Raw genomic sequence first — 20727 nt, forward strand, 5'->3', positions numbered from 1 at the left:
TATCGATGAGCAGCACTTATTTTTTAGGCTTAGGTATCAGTGTTATTAACCCGACTCATTGTATGAGGGAGAACATTGTTTTAAATACTCTCTAAAAAGACTTTAAATAGGAAGGGAGCTATTTGTTCAGAAAATAATTTGTAAAATTCTTATGTAATTCCATCAACACCTGGTGATTTATTGTTCTTTGAATGTTTGATAGACTCTATAATCTCTTCAACTTTGATGGGTTCATCAAAGTTGACATCGTGGCTACCCTCAACTGACCCTGCTCTATCTGCGGAAATGGGGAGTTTCTCGACGCGACAAAATTTTTTTACGCAAGGGAGTGGACGCAGTTTAATGACGGTCAGTGCTATCCGGAGTCAATGGGACGTCCCTACCCTAAACCCGAACCATTTTACTTCTCAACTTCAATGGGGTAGGGACGTCCCAAGGATCAATAGCACGGACCATTTAATGACTTGTACACTACCAAATCACAAGACTGAGCTCGCAAGAAGTCTGATTGGCATGATTAATTAGCCAATAGCGCTCAACCGGTCTGTTTGATTGACTGGTAGTTGTGGCAAAATTACTGTTGTCACTGGCACAGCCACACTAATTAAAACAAAAATGTGCTTTTTGGTCTTAATTTAAGGTCAGGCATAAGATCAGTCGTGTGGTTAAGGCTATGCTTAAGGTTAGATTTAAAATAAGATTTTAAGAAGATAAATTGTAGAAATAGGCGGGGTTTAGCCATAATTATGTCTTTGTGGCTGTGGTAACTAGTGACGACCAAAAGACATTGGTATCTGGTGTGTGCCTGCCTGCCTGGTTGTGGTGGGGGAAGGGGTCGTTGAAGTTGATGGAACCGCCATCTTGAAAAGTGCCATCTGACAGTCTAGCTACATTTTCTCGCCTGTCAGAATCCGTTGAAAACACTTTTTTTTCTTCTTAGGATTCGTGGCTTTTTTGTTGTTGACACTTTAGGCTAATGACCCAATAAGCTACATGCCGGGGACTCACCATTTACCGTTGTTTATTGGTACGTACTTGCTAGCTAGTGCATGCAGTTCAGGAGACAGGAACAGCTACTGAGCTAGCTAGCTAGAGCAACATTAACTACCCATTTCTCTTTAGCTACACCGATGTATTTATAAGTACGAATCGTCCTTACTTGTTATTGTACTCGATAGATAGCTACGATACGTTAGTCTTATTGTGTGTGAAAAGCCACTGCACTGGGGTCCATTGAAATGCACTATGTTGTTTGCTAGATAACGCTAGTTAGCCGTATTTCAGACCAGTGTGTTATACACGGTTCGGTTTGGCCTGTCTGCGTTGGTTAGCTGGAAAATGCTAACTGACGTTATCTATCTTGCGCCCACCGTTTGGATATTGATGTTAACGTTATACTGTTAGATGTTGGCTTCGGTATTTTTTTTGCCAGTTAACGTTAGATAGCCATCTAGAGGCGTCAAGTTGTTGACGGGAACTGGCTAACGTTAGCTAACAAAAAAATATTTGGCTAACGTTAGTTGGCTACCTAGGAAGCGTTAGCTTTTTGGGTAACGTCAAAGTAGCTAGTTTGCGTTAATGTTAGTAGTTTGTGAAAACCACGTCAGCTGTAACTACGTTACTTCAATAACTCTGGTAAACGAACGTTGTTAGTTGTCCGCAGCGAACCTACTTAACTAGCTAACTAGCTATCAAGCAGCTGTCTATTGTGTTAGTTAGCTAAACTCGGCAAAGTAAACGTCCTCTCACTGTCAACTGCGTTTATTTTCAGCAAACTTAACATGTGTAACAACTTAACATAATATAACAACTGAGACATTAACTGAACAAGTTCCACAGACATGTAACTAACAGAAATGGAATAATGTGTCCCTGAACAAAGGGGGGTCAAAATCAAAAGTCAGTATCTGGTGTGGCCACCAGCTGCATTAAGTACTGCAGTGCATCGCCTCCTCATGGACTGCACCATATTTACCAGTTCTTGCTGTGAGATGTTACCCCACTCTTCCACCAACGCACCTGCAAGTTCCCGGACATTTCTGGGGGGAATGGCCCTCACCCTCCGATCCAACAGGTCCCAGACGTGCTCAATGGGATTGAGATCCGGGTTTTTCGCTGGCCATGGCAGAACACTGACATTCCTGTCTTGCAGGAAATCATGCACAGAACAAGCAGTATGGCTGGTGGCATTGTCATGCTGGAGGGTCATGTCAGGATAAGCCTGCAGGATGGGTACCACATGAGGTAGGAGGATGTCTTCCCTGTAATGCACAGCATTGAGATTGCCTGCAATAACAACAAGCTCAGTCCGATGATGCTGTGACACACCGCCCCAGACCATGATGGACCTTCCACCTCCAAATCGATCCCGCTCCAGAGTACAGGCCTCGGTTTATCGCGAGAGAAAACCGCGACTCGTCAGAGAAGAGCACTTTTTGCCAATCCTGTCTGATCCAGCGACGATGGGTTTGTGCCCATAGGCGACGTTGTTGCCGGTGATGTCTGGTGAGGACCTGCCTTACAACAGGCCTACAAGCCTTCAGTCCAACAAGCCTTCAGTCCAGCCTCTCTCAGCCTGTTGCGGACAGTCTGAGCACTGATGGAGGGATTGTGTGTTCCTGGTGTAACTCGGGCAGTTGTTGTTGCCATCCTGTACCTGCCATCTGCAGTCCTCATGCCTCCTTGCAGCATGCCTAAGGCACGTTCACGCAGATGAGCAGGGACCCTGGGCATCTTTCTTTTGGTGTTTTTCCAGAGTCAGTAGAAAGGCCTCTTTAGTGTCCTAAGTTTTCATAACTGTGACCTTAATTGCCTACCGTCTGTAAGCTGTTAGTGTCTTAACGACCGTTCCACAGGTGCATGTTCATCAATTGTTTATGGTTCATTGAACAAGCATGAGAAACAGTGTTTAAACCCTTTACAATTAAGACCTGTGAAGTTATTTGGATTTTTATGAATTATCTTTGAAAGACAGGGTCCTGAAAAAGGGCTGTTTCTTTTTTTGCATAGTTTACATGTTAGCTTGGTCGTTTTGGCATAGTTTCAGGATTTTCCGGCTCAGGCTAAGTGTTGAATTTAGCTAGCTAGTTCAGTTTCTGACCCCTATAACCACAACTAACTTGGCTGGATAGTTAGTCCCAGGCTGTCCTGAGACATGGCTGTTGGTTACTTAGCTAATGCACAAAAGTATGTAGTCTTGCTAGCTAATACAGTAAGAACAACACTGAACAGCAAATGGGGCTAAATGGCAATGTAACCCTTTGCTCCCAAGGCAGTGCATTACATTTGACAAACAATAGTGTACTAAAAGAAGTTTGCCTATACAAAAACACATCAAGTTATGACACATTCTGGTTTAGTTTACATGAAACAGAATGTTACCTTGGGCAACCCCTGGGTTTCAGTTTTACACTGTCACTGGAATAGTCATACGTGTATAGTTGAGTAACCAACCATACATTACTGTGTTGTGATTTAGTTGACAAATAGTTTTTGTCTTCACCCACTGGAGATTGGCTATTCTGCATTTGTCATATTTTTGTCATTTGAGACAGATGGGGCTATTCCTTAAATCATGGAATTAAGTGTTCATAAGCGTTCTCAGTAGCTGGTAGAGCAAACACTTCAGCACCAGGCCATAACCATATAAATAACCATATAACAGATGTAAACCAGCAGCTGAAAGTGCTTATTTTTTGTTGCGCTCTTGGGTGGCGATAAAACAGTTTTCCTGTCGTTATTTGATCGCCTGTGGTAGACAGAATTTAATGCCAGACAACAACCAATGTTGTGCATGACATTCATTTTGACATCTTCAATTTATTGTATTTTATAGAGCAATGATTGAGTTGCACACTTTCATCAAAGAATGCGCCTGGACAGGGACCAATGTCAATGGTCCCTCAGCACAGCCCCGATGCTCAGTCTATTAATACACTTTCTTTTCTCAGCCATTCACTTATCTGAGGTGCTGCTTAGCATAAGACAAGATGGCTTCACTGTAACCTTTAACCCTATTTCTCCCAGGCTTCCCCACAAGATGGGAATTCCTAGCAAATACTTTGACTTTTATTTATTTTTTTACCTGAGGGCCAGGTGTACACAGTGGGAAATTCTGTTTATCTTTTGAGGCATATGCCTAGTGTGTGCACTGAACATGTTATGCTGCTTTGTTCCTACGGTGAGTGAGTTGTTGACACAGTGTTCTATATTGCCACTTAAGATGTGACACAAGGTGATTTGACTAAGCACAGTGTTCTGAACTAACAATGATCTTGCCAGTATGTTGAGTGTGGAGAGGTTCGCCCAGTAGTGCTTGTCTTAATGCTTTGAAGTTTAAACAAAGTTTAGACTGATTTTGGGGAGAGTTGTTGGGATGCTGACATGTCGACAAGGAAGTGCACTCTTTTCCTATGATGGAAAAGCTATGGTTTACTGGCTCTTTGCCAGAGATTTAAAGTTTGTCTCATGACCTAGACTAAGTATTTGTTTTCACCTGGTTAACACTTCTTATTTAGAAGGTAATCTAACACAAAATAATTAACTTATATTACTACTTGTTTCAGTAGCATGTGACCTTAACGTAAGAAATCTTACTGTTAGTAAGAAAATGTTCCATTACAATGAGTAATATGCTAATTTATTTTTTGTTTGTTTCAGGTGTGCGTTGATCTGTTGAGGTGGTCGTTCTGCTGCATGTGTCAAAAAGTCTGTCTTGTCACTGCTGCCTGTGGAGCCTGTAATGGGCCAGAACTCCCAAAGAGCAATATCATTTTATTTTTAACCTCTGGACTCTATCCCAGTCAGGTACATTTGTGAAGCTGTCTGTTTGACCACCTCATCTCAACCCACATTGTGTACTTTGTGTCACTGAGTGCTTTCCCATTGTCTTATGAATGTTTTCCTTCCTTGCAGAAGCATCATGTTTTGGAAGTTTGATTTACACACGACGTCCCACATCGACACCCTCCTGGAGAAGGAAGATGTGACTCTGACAGAGGTGATGGACGAGGAGGATGTCCTGCAGGAGTGCAAGGCCCAGAACCACAAGCTGGTGGACTTCCTGGTACGGCCTCAGTACATGGAGGACCTGGTAACTTACATCACGCAGGAGCCAAGTGATGATGTGGAGGAGAAGATCAAGTACAAGTAAGTGGGATTCACACACTAGGCCAGGATATACTTACGGATATATGCCAATTTTGAGAACGATTTCTTGTTTTATTTCAGTTTCCCTTGCATTTGTTTACCTCAAGGGAATTCCCCCTATAATTGCTAGACAGTCAATTATATAGGACCTTTGATGTGCTCTTTTGTGTGGTAGTGGTACTGTATTAATTGATCATTAAATGTTCTACTTCTATGCTATTTTCAGGTACCCCAACATATCGTGTGAACTCCTTACCTCGGACGTTGGACAGATCAATGACAGACTGGGAGAAGATGAACGTTTACTAATGAAACTTTATGGCTTCTTGCAAAATGAATCTCCACTAAACCCTTTACTGGCCAGTTTCTTCAGCAAGGTCCTGAGCATCCTCATCGGTAGGAAACCGGAACAGGTGAGATCAATACAAAACGCTTGTATAAACCACACGGGTTTTAAAAAGTGTATGACTTTTCACGAATGCTCCGGGAGAAAAGATTGTCCTTTGACACATCCTTAAACTTTGCAGATTGTGGAGTTTCTGCGGAAGAGGGAAGACTTTGTGGACTTGATGATTAAACATATAGGGACCTCTGCCATCATGGACCTGCTGCTCAGAATGCTGACCTGCGTTGAACCACAGCAGCTCAGACAAGATGTCTTAAATGTCAGTGTTGTTATTTGGTTTACTTCGCGTTTTGGTCTTATTTTTTTAGTGTGTGTTCAATTATTGACCTCTATCATCTTCTCCTCCCACAGTGGCTGAACGAGGAGAAGGTGATCCAGAGGCTTGTTGATATGGTCCAGCCTTCTCAGGATGAGGATGTAAGTCACATTTCATCAGCAGTTTGTTTGGCGTCCTGTTGCTCTTTTACAGCATTTTACAGTCTCTCTCTGTTCATCATCCAGAGGCACTCCAACGCATCCCAGTCTCTGTGTGAAATCATCCGCCTCAGTAGAGATCAGATGTTCCAAGTGCAGGGCTGCTCAGAGCCTGACCCATTACTGGCCACACTAGAAAAGTAAGTCTCTACAACCTGTTTCTGTTTTTTTTTTTCAAGAAAGAATACTCATTATTACTGTCATCATAGTTAATGCACAACAATAAAATAACTTAATTAACTAACCTACTCATTCAAGGGTTTTTCTTTATTTTTACTATTTTCTTCATTGTAGAATAATAGTGAAGACATCAAAACCATGAAATAACACACATGGATTCATGTAGTAACCAAAAAAAGTGTTCAACAAATCAAAATATATTTGATATTCTTCAAAGTAGCCACCCTTTGCCTCGATGACAACTTTGCACACTCTTGGCATTCTCTCAACCAGCTTCATGAGGTAGTCACCTGGAATGTATTTCAATTAACAGGTGTGCCTTGTTAAAAGTTAATTTGTGGAATTTCTTTCCTTAATGCGTTTGAGCCAATCAGTTGTTTTGTGACAAGGTAGGGGTGGTATACACAAGATAGCCCTATTTGGTAAAAGACCAAGTCCATATTATGGCAAGAACAGCTCAAATAAGCAAAGAGAAACGACAGTCCATCATTACTTTAAGACATGAAGGTCAGTCAATCTGAAAAATGTGCTAACTTTCAAAGTTTCTTCAAGAGCAGTCGCAAAAACCATCAAGCGCTATGATGAAACTGGCTCTCATGAGGACCGCCACACGAAAGGAAGACCTGGAGTTACCTCTGCTGTAGAGGATAAGTTCATTAGAGTTAACTATACCTCAGATTGCAGCCCAAAATAAATGCTTCAGTGTTCAAGTAAGAGACATATCAACATCAAATGTTCAGAGGAGACTGACTGAATCAGGTCTTCATGGTCGAATTGCTGTAAAGAAACCACTACTAAAGGACACCAATAAGAAGAAGAGACTTGCTTGGGCCAAGAAACACGAGCAATGGACATATTAGACTGTGAGTCCAGATTTTTGGTTCCAACCACCGTGTCTTTGAGAGATGCGGAGTAGGTGAACAGATGATCTCTGCATGTGTGGTTCCCACCGTGAAGCATGGAGGAGGTGGGTGCTTTGCTAGTGACACTGTCGGATTTATTTAGAATTCAAGGCACACTTAACCAGCATGGCTACCACAGCATTCTGCAGCGATACACAATCCCATCTGGTTGCGCTTAGTGGGACTATCATTTGTTTTTCAACAGGACAATGACCCAACACACCTCCAGGCTGTGTAAGGGCTATTTGACTAAGGAGAGTGATGGAGTGCTGGATCAGATGACCTGGCCTCCACAATCACCCGACCTCAACCAAATTGAGATGGTTTGGGATGAGTTGGACCGCAGAGTGAAGGAAAAGCAGCCAACAAGTGCTCAGCATATGTGAGAACTCCTTCAAGACTGTTGGAAAAGCAGTCCAGGTGAAGCAGGTTGAGAGAATGTCAAGAGTGCAAAGCTGTCAAGGCAAAGGGTGGCTACTTTGAAAAATACACTTTTTGCTTACTACATGATTCCGTATGTTCATAGTGTTTATGTCTAAATTATTCTACAATGTAAAAAAAATAGTCAAAATAAAGAAAAACCCTGGAATGGGTAGGTGTGTCCAAACTTTTGATTGATACTGTACATGTCCCTTTCTCTCAGACAAGAGACTGTGGAGCAGTTGCTGTCCAACATCTTTGACAAAGAGAAAAATGACTCTGCAATAGTCAGTGTAATTCAGATTCTCCTGACACTCTTTGAGACACGAAGACCAGCGTAAGTTAACGATATCCCATTTGAAAGTTTTATGTGTCATATTTGTTTTGTGACACTTTTCCGATGTACTGTTCTGTCGTTTGCAGGTTCGAAGGCCATTTGGAAATCTGTCCTCCTGGTATGAGCAACCCGTCCTTCTCAGTCAATCAGAGCATTCTGGAGGCTGTCAGACCCAGGCTCAAAGACTTCCATCAACTGCTGCTGGAACCCCCAAAGGTAATACAGTACTTTACATATACTATATACACAAAAGTATGTGGACATCCCTTCGAGTTAGTGGATTCGGCTGTTGCAGCCACACCTGTTACTAGAAGGTGGAATCTCCACAGACAAACTTTGGCAGTAGAATGGCCTTACTGAAGAGCTCTGACTTTCAACGTGGCACTGTCATAGGATGCCACCTTTCCAACAAGTTATTTTTTATACCCTGCTATAGCTGCCCTGGTCAACTGTAAGTGGAAACGTCTAGGAGCAACAGCGGCTCAGCCGCGAAGTGGTAGGTCACACAAGCTCACAGGACGGGATCACTAAGTGCCAAAGCTCGTAGCGTGTAAAAATCGTCTGTCCTCGGTTGCAACACTCACTACGAGTTCTAAACTGCCTCTGGAAGCAATGTCAGCACAAGAACTGTTCGACGTGAGCTTCAAGAAATGGGTTTCCATGGCTGAGCATCCGCACACAAGCCTAATATCACCATGCGCAATGCTAAGCGTCGGCTGGAGTGGTGTAAAGCTCACCGCCATTGGACTCTGGAGTGATGAATCACGCTTCACCATCTGGTAGTCTGACAGACGAATCTGGGTTTGGTGGATTCCAGGAGAATGCTACCTACCCGACTGCATAGTGCCAACTGTAAAGTTTGGTGGGGGAAGAATAATGGTCTGGGGCTGTTTTTCATGGTTCGGGCTTGGCCCCTTAGTTCCAGTATACAACGACATTCTAGACAATTCTGTGCTTCCAACTTTGTGGCAACTGTTTGGGGAAGGCCCTTTCCTATTTCAGCACGACAATGCCCTAGTGCACAAAGCAAGGTTAATGCAGACATGGTTTGTCGAGATTGGTGTGGAAGGACTTGACAGAGCCCTGACCTCAACCTCATCGAACACCTTTGGGATGAATTGGAACGCCGACTGCGAGCCAGGCCTAATCGCCCAAGATAAGTGCCTGACTTCACTAATTCTCTTGTGGCTGAGTGGAATCCCCGCAGCAATGTTCCAACATCTAGTGGAAAGCCTTCCCAGAATAATTTAGGATGTAGCAGCAAGGGGGGGACCCACTCCATATTTCCCATGATTTTGGAATGAGAAATTCATCAAGCAGATGTCCACATACTTTTGGTCATGTACTGTCGTCTTACACACACACACTAAACATTGCAGATATTTCAGGCCATTTCAGTTAGCTAAGTAGAGGTTTTTCACTTTGTTATTAACTTGAAATAAATATAACTACCACAATATTTTAAATAAACTATTACTACATTTCTCTGTTTGTAGTGATCCTGCTATCTTAATCTCGGTTTAACTTTGAGTCATATTTATCTTCAGAGTGGGTGGTCTTTCCTCTAAATTGACTACAAGTGCAGTCCACTCTACAAGTTCACTCCAATGGCGGTTGTGTTTGAGTTACCAACTGAATGAGAGCCTGATTGTTTCTTTCATCACCATATTTGCAGAAGAATATCATGAAAACCACATGGGGAGTGCTAGACCCCCCAGTGGGAAACACCCGGCTGAATGTGGTCCGTCTAGTGGCCAGCCTCCTGCAGACCAACACTCATATCATCAACATGGAGCTGATTAACCTCAACACTCTAGGAGTCATACTCGTAAGTTTCCTGTCTTTTATATTTTACACATGGTTTTTAGTACTAGTTGTTCCTGCCGTAATCAGCACCTGGATTTAGACTGCTATGCACAGGGATTTCTGTCTTTCATTACACTAGTTCCTTTACTACCCCCTTCTCATAACTAAGGTCAACAGGGATGATGCACACTTCAACAACTTGGTTTGGAACATTTTCTTATTAAATAAATGTATTTTTTTTTTTAAACAAAAAAAACAATCTGTTTATTCTCAGGACATGTACTTCAAATATATATGGAATAACTTCCTGCATTTACAAGTTGAAATATGCACTGCAATGATCCTAGCGATGCCCCCAGCCCAAAGTGAGAACCTCAAAATCAACAGTGATCAGGAGCCTGTCAGAGAAAGCCACCTCATCAATCATGTGAGGCTTCATCACCCTTCTCTTTACATCTAGAATGGTACTCATCAGACAAGTCAATCAACTATTTTTGTGCGCTGTGTTTTAGCTGTTTCAGAAGTGCCAGTTTATACAGAGAATTCTTGATGCATGGAGCTCCAATGAGAAAGCGCAGTAAGTACTGTTATTATTAATGATATATGTGTCTAGTTGTTACTAGACCACTGCAGATTTGTTTTTTATATCTCTTGTGAGCTCTTTGGTTTTTCCCCTTGCGAAGGCTCACAGAAATGTCACCACAATGTGCTGGTAGGCTTCAGTAAGTGTTTCCTGTTGCAGGGCTGAGGGTGGACGTAGACAGGGCTACATGGGCCATTTGACCAGAATAGCGAACTCAATAGTGCACAACAGCGACAAGGGCCCCAATGGTGCACAGATACAGCAGCTCCTCTCAGGTGAGTGGGCTTTGACATCCAAAAGGAATGAGGTTGTTGGAGCGAAAAAACAATCCTTACTATATCCTGAAAGGAGGTGGAATAGACTCATCTTGTTATTTCTCTGTGTTATTTCAGAGCTCACGGAGGAAGACAGAGAGAGATGGGAGACCTTCATTTCTGGTCAGCTAGCTGACACAAACAAGAGAAACACTGTAGACCTAGTAAGTCTGATAGACACCTCAGTTACTTAATGGCAAAATATGTTTTCAGAGTACACTGTTACACAGTATTTACACTGACGTACTGAAAGGTGAAGTGCCAGTAATGCCAAAGCTGTTTGAAGGATGTCTCGTGGTTGTCCTCTTAGTCATAAGGTTGGTTGCATTGTGCACTAGGTGAACACACACCATATTCACTCATCCAGTGATGACGAGGTAGACTTCAAGGACAGCGGATTCCACCAGGATTCCTCTTTACAACAAGTAAGTCTGTAACTGGATGAGACTATATAAATGCTGCTAAATCTCCATATTGATACTTTAAAAAAATTATTGTTAACATTATTATACACTGCTCAAAAAAATAAAGGGAACACTTAAACACAATGTAACTCCAAGTCAATCACACTTCTGTGAAATCAAACTGTCCACTTAGGAAGCAACACTGATTGACAAATTTCACATGCTGTTGTGCAAATGGAATAGACAACAGGTGGAAATTATAGGCAATTAGCAAGACACCCCCAATAAAGGAGTGGTTCTGCAGGTGGTGACCACAGACCACTTCTCAGTTCCTATGCTTCCTGGCTGATGTTTTGGTCACTTTTGAATGCTGGCGGTGCTTTCACTCTAGTGGGAGCATGAGACGGAGTCTACAACCCACACAAGTGGCTCAGGTAGTGCAGCTCATCCAGGATGGCACATCAATGCGAGCTGTGGCAAGAAGGTTTGCTGTGTCTGTCAGCGTAGTGTCCAGAGCATGGAGGCGCTACCAGGAGACAGGCCAGTACATCAGGAAACGTGGAGGAGGCCGTAGGAGGGCAACAACCCAGCAGCAGGACCGCTACCTCTGCCTTTGTGCAAGGAGGAGCACTGCCAGAGCCCTGCAAAATGACCTCCAGGCCACAAATGTGCATGTGTCAGCATATGGTCTCACAAAGGGGTCTGAGGATCTCATCTCGGTACCTAATGGCAGTCAGGCTACCTCTGGCGAGTACATGGAGGGCTGTGCGGCCCCACAAAGAAATGCCACCCCACACCATGACTGACCCACCGCCAAACCGGTCATGCTGGAGGATGTTGCAGGCAGCAGAACGTTCTCCACGGCGTCTCCAGACTCTGTCACGTCTGTCACACGTGCTCATGTGCTCAGTGTGAACCTGCTTTCATCTGTGAAAAGCACAGGGCGCCAGTGGCAATTTTGCCAATCTTGGTGTTCTCTGGCAAATGCCAAACGTCCTGCACGGTGTTGGGCTGTAAGCACAACCCCCACCTGTGGACGTCGGGCCCTCATACCACCCTCATGAAGTCTGTTTCTGACCATTTGAGCAGACACATGCACATTTGTGGCCTGCTGGAGGTCATTTTGCAGGGCTCTGGCAGTGCTCCTCCTTGCACAAAGGCGGAGGTAGCGGTCCTGCTGCTGGGTTGTTGCCCTCCTCCGGCCTCCTCCACGTCTCCTGATGTACTGGCCTGTCTCCTGGTAGCGCCTCCATGCTCTGGACACTACGCTGACAGACACAGCAAACCTTCTTGCCACAGCTCGCATTGATGTGCCATCCTGGATGAGCTGCACTACCTGAGCCACTTATGTGGGTTGTAGACTCCGTCTCATGCTCCCACTAGAGTGAAAGCACCGCCAGCAGTCAAAAGTGACCAAAACATCAGCCAGGAAGCATAGGAACTGAGAAGTGGTCTGTGGTCACCACCTGCAGAACCACTCCTTTATTGGGGGTGTCTTGCTAATTGCCTATAATTTCCACCTGTTGTCTATTCCATTTGCACAACAGCATGTGAAATTTGTCAATCAGTGTTGCTTCCTAAGTGGACAGTTTGATTTCACAGAAGTGTGATTGACTTGGAGTTACATTGTGTTTAAGTGTTCCCTTTATTTTTTTGAGCAGTGTACTTGTCTAGTAATAGTAGTACTGATTTTGTGAATTTTAACGAATATTAAACGTGTCTTCCAATTGTAAGTATGCTTGTGCTCTTAATCTTTAAACGATTAACCTATAGCTACAGTATTAGTCAATTGTTTTGAATTGAAGTACTTGAAGTTTTTTGTAGTGCCAAGACTATATCATTATCGTTGGTCCTGGGTTTGCCAGGCCTTTTCTGATTATCAGATGCAACAAATGACGTCCAATTTTATTGAGCAGTTTGGCTTCAATGACGAAGAGTTTGCCGATCAGGATGATGTCGTGGAGTGAGTACTGAATCCTGCATGTTTTCTTCATAACCTGCTATTCTACTGGTTGGGAGATTTCAATAAGGGTGTGGGGTGACTAGACTGGTGTTCTATTAATACATTCTTTGCTTCCTTAACAAAGGACTGGGAATCAGTTTCTTTCTCTGTACAAAGGTTTAGGTTACATACATGTTTGCAATTAACATATGAAAATAAAATGCCACTGTTTGGATAATGATATCTCTAGTGTGGGGGAAAGTAAGTGGTAGGTTAATTGGATGCCAGTTTGAATTCAGCAACCCGTGAATGTCAAATGTTCTTATTACATTTAAGTAGCTCATATTATACAGTTCTACCATTAAAGTAGATTGCCTGTGTCACTGTCAATTAAGACTGATGCTTTGCTTGGACCAGAGTCCAGATAGTAACTTTGTAATTGGTAATTGCAAAACACTTTAAAATATTTTTTTCTTGATCAAAATGGGGTTTGTGGTGGGTGTGGCCATGGGCGTGGCCTCTGACCAAACATTTGAGGCCCTCCTGTTGGCCACAGTGACAATGTAGCTGTTTTAAAGCTCACTTCCTGCAATTCTACACATTTTGCCATCCCTTACGCTATCTGAGTCAAATATCCCTTTTCTACCAAGATGTTTTTCCGCCAACCTTATCATCCTGCCAACTTTTACCGCCTCTTCTTTATATCTGAAAGGTATTGCCGGTATCAAAGCCCACATTTTTTTTCTGCCAAACGACCTACTAATCATTTCAGTAAAGTTCTGCCTACGGCATAGTATGAAATGTTACCGTAATGCTTTGGCACGCACTACGCTCTTAAACTCTTGATGGTTGCTAGACAGCCAGTTAATACATTTTGCAAGACATGTCGCTTCACCCATCTCTTCTCATAGCCCACCACATGCACTTTTATCTTAAACATAACCGGATGGATACAAAGAATTACTGTGGGAATAAATATCACTGAATGATGAAACCATTGGAATAAAGTATGTGCAATTGAAGGCATGTATCAAGTTGTTGCTTACTGAAATGTCCCAAAGTCATCCAATTCTTGTAATAAATTTTAAGCAAAAGCCTACTAGATTATAATTTCAGCACTGTTTTGATTGGGACGGCACAAGCGCGCTGCTTTGAGACAAGTGTGGGGACTCATCTTGGTAAATCAATAAACTTTTTTAAATCTCTGTTTTGAATATTGTTTAGGATAGAATTACTTGCCTAGTTAAATAAATAAAAATAAATACCATAAATCCTATGTGAAAGCAGCAGAATATTATAAAATCACCAATCATAATTTTGGGAATTTTTGATTCTCCCTAACTGTCTAGCTTTTACTTAGGGGATTGTTCGTTTTGAAAGATCTTATTTAAAAATGTATCCGTTATCTTTCCTACATACTTTCTGGTTTTAGTAGTTTGTTTACACTGAAAAACGTCTTTCCATGTACTTTTTTATTTATTTATTTAATATATTTTTTACTGTTTGGACATAGGCGGCCCGAGGAAAAACACTTAGGCGACCCGCCCAAGACTTTTCTATGCAGAGTAAAAACCCTGCATAATTCAGTTTAGTTTGGAGTAAATAGCGCACTTCAACCCTGCTCTGTGCCTCCGGCTCTTGTTATGTGGGTGATCTGCTGGTGGTTGGGCCCGAGGAGAATGACCAGATGGGAATGGCTGGCTGGAGTTTCTGCATAAAGCTGCTTTCATGTGAATAACATTGTGCCATCCTTCTACCTGTTAATGGGCCTCTGTAGGTAGGCGTCCTGAAGCCATTGTGTTTGGTCATTGTTTGTAGTCATTGTCTAATTAATATAACTAAACTAAACTCTTTTCTTTAACATTTCAGTATTCCCTTTGATAGAATATCAGACATCAATTTTTCCTTGAATACAAATGAAAGTGTAAGTATCTTAATATAATTTAATGCATTTCAAAGGTAGTGAAAGGATGTTAAAATGAATGCCATGTTGTCTTCCATTTGTACTGGTGATCTGTTCAATTCTAGTGAAAATGAGTAAGATCATTTTCCTCAAACTGCTACTTTATCTCCCAAAGCCTTAAAGTTTACAATTTTTATAATGCTGTTAGTCTTTACCCTGGGAATTTTTTCAGCCGCAGAGACAGAATGTCTGTTTTGAAGCTAATTTCCTGCAAGGCTACACATTTTGCTATGGCTTATTTCTTGTTCTTATGCTATCTAAGTGATTAAAACAGAAGTCAATGGGGGGCCACATGACATTTTTGGAATTTCAGATTCTCCCAGACTAGTTTTTATTTTGGTAATTGTTAGTTCTCAAAGATGATCCTATTTTAAAAAATAAGTTGCTCCATTATCTTTTCAACAATCTTTTTACCTGGTTTTAGTCGTTTTAAGTTTACACTGAAAACGTTTTACTTTAGCTAATGCTTCACTCTAGACGTCTGAAGTTCTGTTACCTATGAAAATGATGCACATACATATTTTCTTCCCATTTAGCATCATAGCATATCTTTTTGTGTATCTTGTGCTTTACCCTGGTATTGGTGTTGTCTTCCAGGCGAATATAGCTCTGTTTGAGGCCTGCTGTAAGGAGAAGATCCAGCAGTTTGAAGATGCAGGCTCTGATGAGGAGGATATCTGGGACGAGAAAGATGTCACTTTCGCACCAGACGCTCAGAGACGTCCTCGGTACGGCAGCGCCTCTTGACGGATATGTCAATCAAATGACTAACATATCATCTGAGGCTGATTCAAAGCACCAATTTGGGTTTGGGTGATTTTGATACATTTTCTTGACTTTTGTCCATTCTGTGCCTCCCATTAGGAGCTCTGGCAGCACAGATAGTGAGGAGAGCACAGACTCTGAGGAGGAGGATGTTAAACGTGATCCCTTTGACCCCAACAACGCCAGCTCTGATGACAGAATGGAGGTGGACACTGGTGAGGGATTGTTCCGGGTTGGTGCACTGGGGTTGAGTTAGTGGTTCGTTGGGTAGGTCGGTCTGGTATGATCTTTTCAAGATGATGCCTTGCTTTTTTGTGATGGCTGCCCTGTTGTTTCAGGGCCTCTGTGGACAGCTAACTTTGACGACATACCCATGGACACCGGGAGCTCTACGGCGATGGGAGAATCTGCCCCAGCCTCCACCACCGCTGACCCAGCCTCCCCCTCCTCCCCTGCGGTTATACCAGAGTCTGCTGGCTGGAGCTCCCCCAACGCCTCCCATGACAAAGCCATGGGCTGGGCAGACTTCTCTAGCAACTTCTCACCAGTTAGGTAAGGGTTCATCATCCCACCACCCTCAGTCCCAAGGCCTTAGGTGACACTATTGCCACGTTTCCATATTGCGTTATCCTTCCATGTAGTATGAATAAGGATGGGGGTGACGGGTGTTCTGTTTATTCCCCTGCCTTTCCATGTCTTATATTTGAGTTTGGCTATTTTTAAGAGGACAAATTCAAGACCTTTTCTTGAATCTTCCAGACCCAAAGATCCTTTGAGGAGCAATTCCCCAGTAGCAATGGAGACCTGTATAGAGACAGGAGACCCCTTGGGTGTCAACGCACCAATGCAGCCTGAAGGTGAGGTTTGCCACTGAGCTATACAGGAATAAGTGTGTTACGGCTCACTCTGTGGTCACTGTTATGATGCTGTCCCTGTGTGACGTCGCAGATTCTGACCAGTGGCCAGGGGACGAGGCAGCCCAGCCAGCCAGCTCCCCTGGAGGGAAAGCCGGAGGCTCGGACGCAGAGGAGTCCGTCACCACTGAGACGGTCATCAATGGATCCATGAAGGAAACAGTTAGCCTTACTGTAGATGCCAAAACTGAAACTGCCATTTTCAAGAGGTAAGGCTTTTGATGACTCTTCTGGTCACCAATCCTTCATTTACAACACAGCCATTCACCTCACAGAGCATGTGGAATTGACCTGTTTCTTGCCACGTTTTCCCCCTCCTGCACTGAGTGACTTAAATCCATGCAAGGCAGGGACACTCCAGTAGACTTGTATAAATATCTATATACCATTTATGTATCACCAAACCTGCCGAACCTACATTGCTGTCTGTCTGTGTTGTTTGAGAAACTGTCCTTCACTTTAACTGCAACACTTACAACATGAGCTTCCTCTTTCTCTCTGGCGTGCGTGTGGCTTCAGAGTGTTGAAGTCTTATCGGTATGTACAGCCAGTCGGGGGGCAGACATCTGCTGTGTCTTGTTTTCATGTCAGCCACTGAGTTTTTTTTATTATTAATTATTTTGCCATCTCCATTTGCATGTATATCTCAGATGTATTGATTTGGTCGTCGCTTGTCGTCAATGACGTCGTGAATTGGCCCTCAGGATTAGCCACTCCCAGGCTTTGAGTTGGCCTTGTTCTCCTTTCTGTCGATGTCCAGGTGGGGGTGTGGATTGGCGGAGGCAGTCTTCAAAATTTATCCGCCACCTCCTTGTGCTGGTGTCTCATTGCCTTTGGTTTGTAGCTCATGGCATTGTGAGGTGGCTGGAATAAACTGGAGAGAGATGAATCTTAGCCTAGCAGTAGTCCTGTTGTCACGCAAAACTCAGCTCTACTAGCAGTAGTCCTGTTGTCGCGCAAAACTCAGCTCTACTAGCAGTGAGCTTTGTTTTTATGCTTGGATCTCAAGTCCAACAGACCTTCAAAATGCCATCTAGCGGCCTCCCGGGTGGCGCAGTGGTCTAGGGCACTGCATCGCAGCGTTAGCTGCGCCACCAGAGTCTCTGGGTTCGCGCCCAGGCTCTGTCGCAGCCGGCCGCGACCGGGAGGTCCGTGGGGAGACGCACAATTGGCCTAGCGTCGTCCGTGTTAGGGAGGGTTTGGCCGGTAGGGATATCCTTGTCTCATTGCGCTCCAGCGACTCCTGTGGCGGGCCGGGTGCAGTGCGCGCTAACCAAGGGGGCCAGGTGCACGGTGTTTCCTCCGACACATTGGTGCGGCTGGCTTCCGGGTTGGAGGCGCGCTGTGTTAAGAAGCAGTGCGGCTTGGTTGGGTTGTGCTTCGGAGGACGCATGGCTTTCGACCTTCGTCTCTCCCGAGACCGTACGGGAGTTGTAGCGATGAGACAAGATAGTAATTACTAGCGATTGGATACCACGAAAATTGGGGAGAAAAGGGGGTAAAAAAAAGATTATAATAATAAAAAAATGCCATCTAGGTAGTTGTAAATGTAGTTCACTTTGCCAGGTCATTTTAAATAAGAATGTGTTCTAAATTGACTTGCCTGCTTAAATTAAAGGTTAAATAAATCGTACATAACTGCCGCCTCAAAGAGAAAATGAACAAGACCCTTACAAATACCCAAATATCCTGGAGTGCGTTAGTTTTGCCTAGTAATTATGACGACGTAGTCGTGGTTTTAATGACAAAAATCAAGACCGATGGCTGACACAACTTTGAATCATTTCGGTGAGTTTCAAAACTGTCATTATCTCCTCGTGTTCTGCTCTTCAAAACAAGTTCACTCTTAAAAAGAGGCAACTGCTGTAAGTGGATGGTCAGAAAATCTAAATGGACTCTTGCTGCTTCTGTCCATTTGCTGTCCATTTTGTTCCTTGCATCCATTTTTAACCGCCATACGCATTTCGACACATTCGTTTGTCCAATGCTTTGATGTGGTCTGTCTCTCCCATTCTGCATGCGTCAGTCTTTTCCGTTCTGTGTCTAAACAGTGGGGGGTTTCTGTCTACTTTTGTCATTCTGAATGTTTGAAATGGCAAGAGCTCTGTAAATGTTCCTTTTTTCTCTGCAGTGAGGATGTGAAGTTGTCTACCTCAGAGGACGCATCTGCAAAGTACGTGGTGGGGGAGAGTGGAACACCAGAGAAGAGGGTCCCTGCATCTATCCAGCCTGTCAGCAACTGTTCGAAACCAGGGTCTGGCTCCATGTTGTGAACTTATACCTTCACTGGAACTGTCTTGTACTAGTGAGCTATTTTCAGACATGCTGTTGTACCGGTTCTGTCTCATGATGTCCTATCTTTATTTCTTCCCTTCCACAGTGCACAACATTCAGATGAGAAATCAAAAGTCCCCAGTGACGCTGTTAATGGTCCCCTAGAAGGAACAGCAATGGACGAAGCCAAGTAAGTGTCAGCGAGAATGAGGTTGTGCTGTGGGGTTACAGTCTGGCATGTCTTATCACTTGTGATGTGTGTGTCATCCAGTATGTTACACTGTGTCCTCTGTCTGCCCGCCTACAGAACAGAGCAGAGCGTGGCCTCACCGGCGGCAGCTGTGAACGGCCCAGGGTGATGTGTGGTTCCTGCCAGCCTGTTCCTGCCACGCACAGCTCTCTCCCTGGGCCACCAGTAGAGGGCAGTGCAAGTCCAGAGTCAGAGCTGCTGCTGCACTAACTTCACCAGATCAGGACCAGCAATATTAATATTAGGCTATTACAGACAGTTGTACAGAAAGTTGGAACTGAATGAAGAGATACTCTAATGGATACAGTTATTATTTTTTTGCATTTGTTTATATACTATTGTTATGAGGTGATCCGTCTGATATTTTGCCACTCCAAGTTAAATAGTAATGTTGCTATAGTTAAAATGATTGTATGAATAAAATATTTTATAAAAAGAAAATGTATACAGAAACGGAAGATAACTGAAATATACCAATTGGTAAACTTGGTGTGATTTTGATAGGGTTTTCCTTCTGCACAAAATCGGATAATTTTATTTCCAGCTACCATACAATGTTAATCGGCAACCCATGTTGGTATGTTTATCAGTACGCTTGTTGGTAGGAATCAAAATAATTTTAAATATTCCAAGGTTTATTTTGCCACAGCTATTATTTGTAAATGTTTCTTGTATACTTTCAACATGAGCAAGATTTGAAAACCTTTGGTATAGTTTTTAACTTAATTTATTAAGGTAGATAATGTTCTGTTACTTAGTGCCATACACATGTTCTCTCCCCGTTGACAACATTAAACTGTACAAACCCAAGGTGAACAACTGTAGGAAATGGTTTCCAGTTGCACGTATCTAGTGAGTGTTAACTGTCTGCAGTCTTGTGGTAAATGGGTTCCATTTTACAACTGTTACAGTACCACTCAAGTCAAACATTCTACCCGCATAATGATGCGTGTGTAATGAATATTCTTGGTATTGCTTCAATCATGCATCAACCATTGATTATTTTTATACAGTGCATTTGGAAAGTATTCAGACCACTTAACTTTTTCCACATCTTGTTAAGTTACAGCCTTTGTCAAAATGGATGGTCATTTCCCCCCCCCCCCCCCTCAATCTACACACAATACCCCATAATGACAAAGCAAAAACAGGTTTTTAGAAATGTTAGCAAATTTCTTAAATACAAAACTGAAATATCAAATTTACATAAGTATTCAGACCCTTTACTCAGTACTTTGAAGCACCTTTGGCAGTGATTACAGCCTCGAGTCTTCTTGGGTATGACGCTACAAGCTTGGCACACCTGTATTTGGGGAGTTTCTCTCATTCTTCTCTGCAGATCCTCTCAAGCTCTGTCAGGTTGGATGGGGAGAGCCGCTGCACAATTTCAGGTCTCCAGAGACGTTAGATCGGGTTCAAGTCCTGACTTTCCAAAGCCACTCCTGTGTTTTCTTAGCTGTGTGCTTAGGGTCGTTGTCCTTTTGGAAGGTGAAACTTTGCCCCAGTCTGAGGTCCTGAGCGCTCTGGAGCAGGTTTTCATCAAGGATCTCTGTACAGTTGTGGCCAAAAGTTTTGAATGACACAAATATTAATTTTCAAAGTTTGCTGCTTCAGTGTCTTTAGATATTTGTCAGATGTTACAATG

At 43.2% G+C, this 20727-nt stretch overlaps 1 protein-coding gene across 8 annotated transcripts; it reads left to right on the plus strand.

Annotated features, from left to right (window-relative positions):
• The first annotated feature begins 815 nt into the window (after positions 1 to 815).
• On the plus strand, positions 816 to 19892 carry LOC139530141 (serine/threonine-protein phosphatase 6 regulatory subunit 3-like). 8 transcript variants are annotated; one of them, XM_071326274.1, is made up of 26 exons: positions 816 to 1027; positions 4660 to 4806; positions 4915 to 5148; positions 5375 to 5561; positions 5676 to 5813; positions 5906 to 5971; positions 6056 to 6168; positions 7754 to 7867; positions 7954 to 8083; positions 9543 to 9695; positions 9948 to 10100; positions 10186 to 10250; positions 10416 to 10531; positions 10649 to 10734; positions 10909 to 10995; positions 12840 to 12937; positions 14786 to 14840; positions 15477 to 15607; positions 15744 to 15859; positions 15983 to 16196; positions 16404 to 16501; positions 16593 to 16767; positions 17078 to 17095; positions 18690 to 18812; positions 18939 to 19022; positions 19140 to 19892. In XM_071326274.1, exons 3-26 carry the CDS (start codon positions 4922 to 4924, stop codon positions 19189 to 19191), a joined length of 2799 nt encoding a protein of 932 aa, XP_071182375.1. In that variant the 5' UTR covers positions 816 to 1027; positions 4660 to 4806; positions 4915 to 4921; the 3' UTR covers positions 19192 to 19892. The 8 variants fall into 8 exon arrangements, with proteins under 8 accessions (XP_071182375.1, XP_071182378.1, XP_071182377.1 ...); XM_071326276.1 differs by having other exon boundaries at positions 889 to 1027; positions 15998 to 16196; XM_071326279.1 differs by having other exon boundaries at positions 889 to 1027; positions 12858 to 12937.
• Positions 19893 to 20727: the final 835 nt, after the last annotated feature.

This window comes from Salvelinus alpinus, chromosome 9 (assembly GCF_045679555.1).
Source record: "Salvelinus alpinus chromosome 9, SLU_Salpinus.1, whole genome shotgun sequence".
Lineage (NCBI taxonomy): Eukaryota > Metazoa > Chordata > Actinopteri > Salmoniformes > Salmonidae > Salvelinus > Salvelinus alpinus.

What these genes read in the sequence shown, in the direction of transcription:
- LOC139530141 (XM_071326274.1), top strand. Translation starts at nt 4,922, where the DNA reads ATGTTTTGGAAGTTTGATTTACACACGACGTCCCACATCGACACCCTC. An exon ending in TCGGTAGGAAACCGGAACAG is followed by an intron (nt 5,562 to 5,675) that starts GTGAGATCAATA and finishes TAAACTTTGCAG; the next exon opens with ATTGTGGAGTTTCTGCGGAA. An exon ending in CCTTGAATACAAATGAAAGT is followed by an intron (nt 14,841 to 15,476) that starts GTAAGTATCTTA and finishes GTTGTCTTCCAG; the next exon opens with GCGAATATAGCTCTGTTTGA.